This window comes from Drosophila eugracilis, unplaced genomic scaffold, assembly GCF_018153835.1.
Source record: "Drosophila eugracilis isolate 14026-0451.02 unplaced genomic scaffold, ASM1815383v1 contig_2161, whole genome shotgun sequence".
NCBI lineage: Eukaryota > Metazoa > Arthropoda > Insecta > Diptera > Drosophilidae > Drosophila > Drosophila eugracilis.
In genome coordinates this window covers 258,419-269,900 of record NW_024573046.1, presented here as the reverse complement: position 1 = coordinate 269,900, position 11,482 = coordinate 258,419, and the positions used below count along the sequence as shown (strand labels likewise).

General features: G+C 38.2%; 1 protein-coding gene and 1 long non-coding RNA gene across 2 annotated transcripts in view; one reads left to right on the top strand and one right to left on the bottom strand.

Annotated features, from left to right (window-relative positions):
• LOC108103233 overlaps window positions 1-5,464 on the bottom strand; it is an 87,791-nt gene extending 82,327 nt beyond the window's left edge. The window contains exon 1 of the long non-coding RNA XR_005993750.1: window positions 5,122-5,464. This is a non-coding gene — a long non-coding RNA (uncharacterized LOC108103233). The remainder of the gene's footprint in view (window positions 1-5,121) is intronic.
• LOC108103230 (proteasome inhibitor PI31 subunit) lies at window positions 3,993-4,976 on the top strand. Its single transcript, XM_017208630.2, has one exon. It carries the CDS (start codon window positions 4,079-4,081, stop codon window positions 4,868-4,870), a length of 792 nt encoding a protein of 263 aa, XP_017064119.2. The 5' UTR covers window positions 3,993-4,078; the 3' UTR covers window positions 4,871-4,976.
• Window positions 5,465-11,482: the final 6,018 nt, after the last annotated feature.

Sequence of the window (11,482 nt, the reverse complement as noted above, 5' to 3'; positions counted from 1 at the left end):
TTCCTTGTAATTTTCATAATATAATAATAATAGCTTATTCCACATTTTATTGTACGTCAACTTGCCGGAAATGCCGTGGAATTCTCTAATCAAAAGTCCGTAGCCGTAGCCCGGTTTCGTTTCAACGTAAGTGGATTGCTGGCCAGAATGGTGGTCCGGTGTCCGTAATTCGCTCAGACGGAGGATATCGTGTGCGTGTATGCTCAACTTGGGCATTCCAGAGCTCCTGGTTATGGTTCTGGTTTTGGTCGTTGGTCGCTGGTCGTTGGTCACTGCTTCTCCTCCTGGCCACAACCGGACTCCTGACCAGCGAGGCGTCCTTTTTAGCTTTGGGTGCATGCTCTTCTTGGTTTCCTCACTTTTTTACTCTTTCTTTCTGGTCTTCGTTTTTTTTTTTTTTTTTTTTTTTTGTCCTACCAATTTTTGCGTGCGGCATGCAAAGGGCAGTCTGGAAAACTGTGGCAACTGAACTGAAAATTGCTGAACGCCAGGGGCGTGGCAGGAGACGCCGCCACCCACACACACCACGAAACTTTCTAAAATTCAAGAATGCACGATACTTTACGAACTTAATAGCCAAAATATAAGCTATGTTTTATGCAAAGACTTAAGTTAGTCTAAGTATATGCTTAAAAAAGTAGGTTTCCAATTAATTAATATCAATATTAAGTAGAATTTAAGTGCAGTTTATACTGACTTGTTAAGGCTTGAGAAATCTTTGAAATCTCCCTTTTTTTTTTTTTGTGCAGCGAATAACCGGTTAACCCGTCTGAATAAGCGTTAAGGGCACAGGGAACACAGCACTCGGAAAATTTATTACACACACTGCAAGCGCACTTTTATTTCATTTCGGTCGATGGACGCCTTTTACGGCCAACTCGAGGAGCGAATTAAGTGCAGCCGGCGCAGACAGGACCTTCTTCCTCTTTCCACCAAAAGAGATACACACACACACAGACACACATACACATGACAGCCATTAGGCTGGAAATTAAATGTTTTATTGGAAGAAAAAGAAAAGGCAGAGCCCGACCATAAAAAGAGCTGTGTGAGTGTGTGTAAGCTCGCGAGGAGGCTGCAAAATTTCAAATTTATATCAATTGCGGTCGCTCATTGACGCCTCAACGGTTATACGGACGTACATCGTCGTGCCTCCGCCTTTTGCAACAGGCAAACGAGTCAAAGTTAATTGAATTTCTACAGGTGTGCCGGTGTGGGGCATTAATTATGCAGGTGCCACATGAGCTGCAGGCGAAGTTGATCCGGCCATCGAACTCAATCAATTCGCACTGAAGATCCCAGCTACGGGAATGCCACAAAATCAAAAGTATTTCTGCCCTGCGATAAAATTTATACCCGATTAAAAAAGCTATTAAAAAAGTTGCAAAATACTTTAAATTTACATATTTAAAACAAACTAAAGCAAAATTCCTTTGGAATGTTTATGAACTAAAGTTTATAATATACAAAATCCTATTGCTGTGAACGCTGCTGTGCATTTGCATATTTAGCATCGATATGCCACGAATCGCTTACCGTTTTGGTTAATCACTTCTCAATCGGCAGCTAAAGGCAACACTTCGGGGACACAATTATCCTAATCCCGTCGTCGTCTCCAGTTTGCCATCCTTCGAGTTGCAGCAATCCTGCTGGCAATCCCATTTCCATTCGCATTCTCGTTCGCATTTCCACTCCCATTTCCATTTCCATTCGCATGGCATGGCGAAAACCATGGAGGAAATGTAAGTGCAAAGTGGATTCCTTGACGGCAGCCTCGGGGGTTGCATCGCGTCATCGAGCTGCAGTCAAATAGCAGTAAACTTCAACTGTCCTCGTCGTCCTTGTCGGGATACCAATCCTCATCTGCCCCGCTTCCTCCTGTGGGTTATTTTTGGGCAGAAAGAGTAAAGGGGCAATGGCAACCGGATGCGGAACCAATTTAACGACGCCATTTCCGCGCACAGGCGACCAAATGTCAGCCAGGCAACTGCAGAATCTCTGCGGCGACCATTGGCATCATGGATGTGGCAGGACCTCCTACATCCTCTTCCTGTCTACCACCAGATTCCCATTCCCAAACTCATCTAACCGGGAGTTTGTGATGTTGTTATCCGAGCATATACGAGTACGGGTATCCAACCCGTCTATATGTCTTTGCTATTTTCGGTTAGCATTATTGATTTCCGAAATAAGTTTCGTGGGAGTCTCCACACTTTTAATAGCACAAACGGGGGTCATTAAAAATATAGCAAATTCAATTATGCTCAGAGAATCATTTTTCTGCATTTTGGCTTTTTGGAAAAATGTTAATAGAATCACTCAATAAATGGCAAAATACACGAAATTGATGTGGTTTTAAAATATAATAAACGAATTATGACTATAAAATCGTGTCACAATTTAAAAAATTTACACTCTTAGTATAATAATGAAAATCACATAAAATTAATAATATGAAATCATTTCAGAGATATTTGAAAGCATCAAAATAAAATCAAATTATTGGCAGCCAAATTAGTTAATGGAATTTATTGCTTAAAATCATTTATTTTTCTTTTCGCTGCCTGTCGGTATCAATTTGAAATATCGTATGGCCGTCAACATTTTAATCAAATAATCGAATAATACAAAATACGGTCCATAAATTAAATTAAGCTCAAAGTCAAATTCATTCTTGCGGAATTTGGCGTTTGGCGACTTTTTAGTTAGCATGCCCGTGTGCATATTAAACATGTCTATTTTAATTTATGAAATAACATTCGTGACACATATTATTGTTTTTCTTTTAGCAGATTGCTGCTGTCTAACTTGTTTATTTTCCAGAAATAAATATCTTACTCTGCAGGCTAAAAATGAATTAAAATGGCAAACCCCATGGGGCTTTCAATTTCCTTATCCTATTTATTTGGAGTAACAAACATGCCCTTTTCAATTTACAAAGTATTATTAAATACTCTTTTTATGGGGTTATAGGTTGTTGTACTTTTGAATTATACGAAATTAATACCTATCAATATTACCGATTGTGTAATAAATAATTTAATTACAGAAAAATCTTGAAAAAATCCTTTAAGGAATACATTCTTTCAGCCTGTTTTATGGCATTTTACTAGAAATGTCTAGCTCAATTTGGGTATTTCCTTTGCTGGTAATAAATAACTTACTTTACGCATTTGCAGGTTGTACTGAATTAAATTTGAAACCCCATCAGGATACCCATTTCCTGGGACCCAACCGCAACGCTGTCTATTTCCGCTTGTGGATGCGATGCGCATTTATTACTCGCTTTCGCCCAATATCAGCGACCGACTTGACTTGGCCGCAATCGTTTAAGCCGTTTGAGCCAGCCGCAAGCAAACCGAGAGCAATCCCCCAAATTGCCGCCAAAGAACATTGCCAGTAACTGCCACATGCCACACACACACACATATATATATATATATATACATATATTTCGATATATATTTATATATAAAGAGACAGAGACAGATAGAGAGAGTGGGTAAGGTCCCATAACAAAGGACCTTGGCAAGCTGCTGGCATCCAATTGAATCCAACATCAATTCAGACGGCCCGGCGATGACATCCCAAACAAAAGGGGCAGTGGAAAAGTGAAAAAGCGGAAAAGCAGAAATGAAATGAATTATGTTAAGCATGCAAATTTGAATAAAAACAAACAAAAAAAAAAAGAAGTGACAAGGGAAAAGAAACAAAAAACCGACTGACTGGACATGAACACGAACACTGTCTCCTGTCCTACAAAAATCAACTGCCAATTGCAATTTGCCAGGCGGTGTAAATAAAACATTTTAACAACATTTGCAACACAAATTTCCAGGAACATGCATAAAAAGTAGTGCGAAACGATAGAAATCTGCATTAGCTGCCAAAAAATTAAATTTGTACATTAAATTAAACATGAAGTACATTAATGGAGATAATCGAAGGGTTTAAGATGATATGACTAAATATAAATCAAATTTATATTCATAATATTGGCAATTTTTCTTTTAAATTTTTGTTAATATAACATTCCCAAATTGTAAACTAACAACAAGCATTCTTTTATAAACTTTTCATGTTGTTATTAAGTTCAAAATTTCCAGAAAAAAAAACCGAACTTTTTCCGAAAGATGCTTTACATCTAATCGCTATGGAAAAGCCAGTGATCAGTTCATTATCCGATCTTAGCCAGATGTCGCTACAATCTCTGGGGATTGGAGTCGCTGGGCATAGTCAAAGCCAAGATAAAGATGAGAGCAAAAACGAAATCGAGTCCTATGATGACTTGCAGTTGCTTTTCCACTCGATCCAGCGGAATCTTCGCAAGAAATCCGATCTGTTGATAGCACTTATCCACTTTCTGGTCACCAAGGAGTACCGCTTACATTGCACCACAAAGGCCAAGATACCTGGTGAAAGGCAGGTGGCTGGAGGTGGTGCCAGCGAATTGCTACCTGATCAATGGAATCGGGATGGAAACAAATACACCCTGAACTATGTCGATGAGCTGGGCAATCAGTATGTTCTTCTGGCCAAACTGAGTCGTCGTGATCTGGTAATCAGTCTGCAGAACTCGACTGGTAAACGATTGTCTATCGCCTGTCTGGAGCCAGAGAACCTGGTACGGTCCACAACCAAATCTTCGATGGATAAGTGCATACCGAGGATAGATAAGATTATGAAGCGACTGCGTATAGATCTGGTGGACCCAGCAGTTCGGGGTACCAAAAAATTGGCCAACGGTCCGTTCTTCGATCGGAGTATTCGCATAAGGGAACCCCTTAAGAAACAGGATCATACTCCCACCAAAGTAACCTTTAATCTGATGAAGAGCACGCATGCCCTGGCCAGTGAAGAGTCCACATAGATGTGGATTCTATTTTTCCCTCCATTAGAGGGAAATAATTTTTATAAAAATGATAAATAAACAAGAAGGCACCCTTTGTTAGAGTGCCTCGACTTTATGATACCCATTACAGAGCTTTTTTGCTTTCCGATAATATTTTTTATGATGATCAATAATATACACACATTCTTCTTCTTCTACTTCATTATTCTTACAGTTTAAATAATAACAGCAAAAAAAAGCAATGGGAATAAACAAAAGGAGCCACTTACCTGAATTATCCAAATTTTTCAAGTTTCTTCTATTCATTCTTTTTTGCCTTGCCTTCCTATCCGCCGCATGCAAAAATTTGAATTTACAAATTACACACACACGACGCGCACACATACATATAGATACTTCAACTTGTCCCGCGGAGCACATTTTTGCATTTTCGCTTGGAAAACTACTAAATTTGCAATTTATAGAATGTTTATTGAACAAACTTCAAAACGCAGGCTTGCGATCACTATATTTGCATTTATTAATCTTTTTTTAACACTTTTTATAAGCAAAACTAATATTTTAATCAGAACTTGCAGAGCGACTGCCGAAGAATGACAACTGTAAAACTGAATGACAACTGAACGACTGGAAAGAGAGAATGCTGTGGAGCGGACGCCAAAGAGAGAGAGAGTTGCGGTTAAACAGCTGTTCCAAAGATCTTTGTTTTGATTTCGCTCTCTCATTTTGTCAAACTTCTTTGCAAGGTAAGGGAAGAAAAGAGAACGATATACAGTGGCTCCAAGCTTATTTCGTGCAAGAATAAAACAAAGTTTAAATTTGACACCGCTACTAAACTAGCAGAGATATCAAAAAATTTAAACGCAGTAATGTTAAGAATGTCGCATATTATTAAAATAATAACAAAAGTTTTTACTAATTTAAAAAACAAAAAAAACTTTTCATACAAAAACTTGGATTGGAGCCACTGTAGTCAAGTGCCGCGATTATCAAACACCCGTTACTTTGTTTACCTACTCTGTTAATTTCAATATATGTATGTAAATAAGCTCGCAGCAGACAACACTATATCTTAACTGTGTTAAAATGCGGATAAGTAAGCCAAGAGTGGTCCAAATATGAAGTGAAATACCTCGTTGTTGTTGTTTTTTAAATCTTAACAGATCTGCATTTACAGTTAAAAAAGAAATTTTGTTGCTATATTTCGCAAAAATAGACGATGTTACCCCTAATCGAAAATGCGAAAATTTGTTACTCCCATTTTTCTCCTTAAGACGACAGTATTGTGTCCATAACTAAGCCAAAAATGGTCCAAATATAGAATGTAATAACTCGTTCAGTTTGTTTTTTAAATCCTAGCAAATCTGCACTGCCGACCAAGGCCACGCAAAAGCCGTCGGCATTTCAATCGTTCTGCTTACAAAACTAGAAGAATATAAAAGATAAGTAAGCGAAAAGAGTGGATTGAAAGCTCGGGCAGAAAAAGCTTTAAAACTAAGTGGTTATCTTTTACTCATTTGTTTACAAAGTTTTATCAAAACAAAGTATAGTCAATGATCAATATTGTTAATGCTGCTCCAAACAATATTATTACATTTCAATAAAATATTTATTTCGTATGAAATTATAAAATTGTCTTAATATCAGAGCATTTGTCCGTCGACAGGATGTTTTAATTCATGAATGAGGTCGGTCGAGTTCTTGGTTTTTGCCGGCATTTTCGTCCTGCCACGGATGGTTGTCATTATTGTTGCTCCGCTCGCGCTTTGTACCGCATTTATTATTTATTGTATTAATAATGCAGTCGCGTTGAAAATTTCATAATGTCCGGCAATGTCATTGAAGCAGTCAGCAGTTGTTCCGCAATCGCTTTCCACATTTTTTTTTTGTGTTATATTTTTTTTGTTGCGTTTTAATTTTTGTTGCATATCTGCGGATGTATTATTGGATGTTGACACTTTTGTTGTTGATGCAGCTGCGGTTGCGGCAAAGTTGACGTTGATGTGAATGTTGATGGCTGGTTTGGATACCGTACGGTTTGGTTTGGTCGCCTGGAATCAGCGGAACCGCACAAAACAAAGCCAAACCACCTCCGTTTTATTCAATGAAATTGAAACCACCGCGTAATGGCATATGAATATCATATTCAATTTCAGTGGCCAGAAAAGTATTTCCCAAAAGATAAACTAGCACAATTTTTGCTTTATATATTGTATAACAATGTAATACAGATGTAAGCTAGATGATTAGAGTGGACCTAGATTCTGTAATCCTAACTAAAAAGGAGGTCTGCATTTTGACCAGAAAATAATAATAGAAATTTCTGAATTAAGACGTAATCCTGTTTTTTCGCATTTAAATTCAGTTATTCTGACAGAATGATTGTAATTTTTATAGAGATTTATTTATTTCTTTTTCTTTTGATTCCTGCGGTATGGAAAAGCGTAGCTTTTTGAATATTCAATTTAAACTGTAAAATATAGCGGATCAAAATATTCTTTTTTTTAATGCTGCTACGCAAGGATGGTCTCCTTACATTTCATTAGTATTACTTGGATTAATAGGAAGTTATTCTTCTAGCTGTGCATCTTGTTTTGACAAATTTTATCTAAAAATTCAAGAATAATATATATATTGGTTTTTAAAGACCTTATATTGGTAAATTAAGCTTAAAACAATATCACTCCAATTATTTATGATATGATTCTTGAAATGGTTAACTACCATAGTTTATTCCTTTCACATGGTTCAGCCTATTGTGATGCCGTGTGAGTGTTGCAGCATCATCATAAAATTCAATTAAAGCGAAACGCACACAATCAAACAAAAGATCAAATTAAATGCCGGCTGGCAATTTACTTCGCTGATGTAAGAGGGCGTGGCAGCTAACCCACAGTATGGCACATATATGTATTCGTGGGTAGGTTTCTATGTGTGTATTTACACACAGAAAAATGTAAAAGAACATCTGAAAAAGTTCTTCTTATTTTGTAAGCAATTAAGAAATTCTTGTCTTTAACTTATTCCCTCTGTGTAACTTTCTCTACGTATATGTATGCGTGTGGCATAGACAACGGCACGCATTGCGGTTTAACGCGCTTTTCATTACTTGGCGGGGATGAAGGAGGCTGAATGGCTGCCAAAGGAACATCAAAGGAGGTGGCCACATCGACGTGGAAGGACATGAGCAAGAACAAGAACAAGGACAAGTTGCTGCGGTATTTTTACGACCATTTCAGTTTCGTAATGGCAATCGAAAAGCTTGTACAACCACCACACACCCACACACACACAAAACACTAAATGGGTGAATGGAGGGTTTTCCCCCGAAAATCATATAAAAGTCATTGGGACTTAGTTAAGCCAGCGATATTAACAAATGCCAAGAATGAGACTCCCACGAAAAGAACAAAAAATAACCCCTAAACGGGGGAATAAGGATGATAATAAACCAAGTCAGCCACAAAAGCGATATAGCCACACTAAAATCCACATGTCGCAGTGGACATTAGCGGTAGACCGGAAAACCGAAGGAAAGACCAAGACGAAATTAGAATTTTCTACTAATACAAAGATAATGTGAGACATTAAACTTAGATATAAATGAAACGACTAAAATATAAACTAATTTTTATATTATATATAATTTTTTTAAAGAACTTTCCTTGTAACTTTTTAATTTTCCTTTATTATTATTTATTTAACTTTCATTTATAATTGAAATCCCTGATGGAGTAGATTTTAAATAGCATGCGGTTGGCAATCAATTCCCATTCTGGTAAAGTGTTTCATGCATTTAATCAATAAGTTTCCCGACAAATGCAATCCATCCATCACCGCCTATCAGCCGGCCAAATGGCTGACCACAATCCAGTTTCCATTATCTGGCAATCCGCGATCTGTCTGGATAGCCAAATGAGGTGATACCTACTATCGATGACACGGGTTTCCACTTTATAGAGCATCGTGGACAGCCAAACTAAAACGAAGCCCACTCACTCCTACAATTCCTTAACCCATGAAATACCCGGTGGCGCCATCTTGCGTGCAAGCAATTACAAAGTTTTGGGCGCTGCATTTAATTAGGTACAGCAGCAATCGGCCATCAGGCATCAGCATTTGTTATAGTCGCGGGTACAATGTACCAAACTAATAGCTGACCGCTCCGGGCGACTTTTTGGCAACATTGAGAGGGGGTGACGAGGGTTCTATAGGGGGGGTTAAGTGTAATGGGGCACGGGCCCAACGAGCCGCTTAATTGAATGCCCTCGGCGTAAAGTGAAAAAAACCAGGCTGGAAAACAAGGAAGTGTATTTAAGTAAGCATTAACGACTTCCAAAATACCTTTTCTAAGGAAGGAAATCCTTTTTTAAATATTTTCCTTGTAAAATTCTAGAAGAGTTAAGTAAATGATTTATTAAATTCTTAACAATCCAAAATATTATTTAAAACTATGTTTATATTTTTGAATTAGCCTTAAAACTCAATGTACTCCTCTTGTAAATGGCAGGACACGTAAAGGATACTGAAGAAAAGCAAAAATTATACATTGTATTATCGGCTGCAGAATAGGAGGAGGGAGGGCAGGGAAACTGGAGGGTAAGAAGGATGTTGTCCCAAGCATTTGGCTTCGACTTTGGCTTTTTCCCGCCGGCTGTTTGTTAATGGCAAAGTTCAAGCAAATTTTCATGTTGGCTTAGACAAAACGGCCCAGCTGCACTGCCGCCGCCACAGAAATTGGCCTTTTTATTGTGTAACTCGCCATGGCGGCCAAGGACCTTCCCCCGTCCTCATTCCCGCACCATTCCTTTATTTCAAAAGCGGCGACCACAAGCCGCCACGCAGAATGGCACCTTCTGTTCTCGCCCCCCTCGTTCGTACACAGAGAAAAATATATGAGAAATTATCAAAAAATCCTAAATTCCCGACTTACACTGATTTTCCTCTCAAAATGACAGTATTATGCCCATATCTAAGCCAAAAATGGTCCAAATGAGGTGTGCAATACCTCGTAGGACTCGTAACTTGATTGTTATGATTCCCAATTGGTTTTCATGCAAATCTGGGAAACTTCATTTTGGGCCCATTTTTGAAAATTTTGATGATGGTACCCCTTATCAAAAATGCGAAATTTGGGCCAAAATTGATTTTCCCAAAATCGAAAAACGAGTGATAGGGGTGGATAGTGTTGGTCGTTAGCAGCAGAAAACGGTCGTTCTTTTGGCTGTACGTCTTGTTTTGACCGAGCTAGAGCTAAAAACCCGAACATAGTTTTGCAAATTTCTGTTAAAAATAGACTTCCTGCTTTTTTGGCTATTAAATCAGCCTTCGCAGCAGCGAACCAGACCAATAACGCAAAAAGTAAGTATAGGGCTGTTAAGTTTCGGAAGTAAGCTGCATAGAACAGTCAATGTTTTAGCAGTGCGTCTTGTTTTGACAAAGTTAGAGCTAAGAAACGGCAAAAAAGCCGAGCTCTCTACTGTCAACCGACGTATACGTGATTTTGGGCACAAAAAATCAGTTTTTGGGCCATAGCGCAGCCAAAAATGGTCCAAATGATGAGTGTAATACCTCGTAGGACTCGTAACTTGATTGTTATGATTCCCAATTGGTTTGCATGCAAATCTGGGAAACTTCATTTTGGGCCCATTTTTGAAAATTTTGATGATGGTACCCCTTATCAAAAATGCGAAATTTGGGCCAAAATTGATTTTCCCAAAATCGAAAAACGAGTGATAGGGGTGGATAGTGTTGGTCGTTAGCAGCAGAAAACGGTCGTTCTTTTGGCTGTACGTCTTGTTTTGACCGAGCTAGAGCTAAAAACCCGAACATAGTTTTGCAAATTTCTGTTAAAAATAGACTTCCTGCTTTTTTGGCTATTAAATCAGCCTTCGCAGCAGCGAACCAGACCAATAACGCAAAAAGTAAGTATAGGGCTGTTAAGTTTCGGAAGTAAGCTGCATAGAACAGTCAATGTTTTAGCAGTGCGTCTTGTTTTGACAAAGTTAGAGCTAAGAAACGGCAAAAAAGCCGAGCTCTCTACTGTCAACCGACGTATACGTGATTTTGGGCACAAAAAATCAGTTTTTGGGCCATAGCGCAGCCAAAAATGGTCCAAATGATGAGTGTAATACCTCGTAGGACTCGTAACTTGATTGTTATGATTCCCAATTGGTTTGCATGCAAATCTGGGAAACTTCATTTTGGGCCCATTTTTGAAAATTTTGATGATGGTACCCCTTATCAAAAATGCGAAATTTGGGTCAAAATTGACTTTCCCAAAATCGAAAAACGAGTGATAGGGGTAGTAAGTGTTGGTCGTTAGCAGCACAAAACAGTCGTTCTTTTGGCTGTGCGTCTTGTTTTGACTGAGCTAGAGCTAAAAACCCGAACATAGTGTTGCAAATCAAAAATCAAAAATGCGAATTTTGGTTTTTCCAAACTCGACAGTTGTTTGCTATAACTTGCCAATAATTGTCCAAGTATGGAATGTAATACCTCGTTAAGCTTGTCTTCTAATTCTTAGCAAACCTGTATTAAAAGTTAAATATGTAAAATTATTGCAATTTTAACTGTTTGGTGTTTGGATGGTACCAAAAACAATTTTAAAAAAATCATAAAAACACTACA

Bases quoted from the DNA above. Each gene is read 5' to 3' on its own strand.
- LOC108103230 (XM_017208630.2), top strand. From the start codon at position 4,079: ATGTTGTTATTAAGTTCAAAATTTCCAGAAAAAAAAACCGAACTTTTT.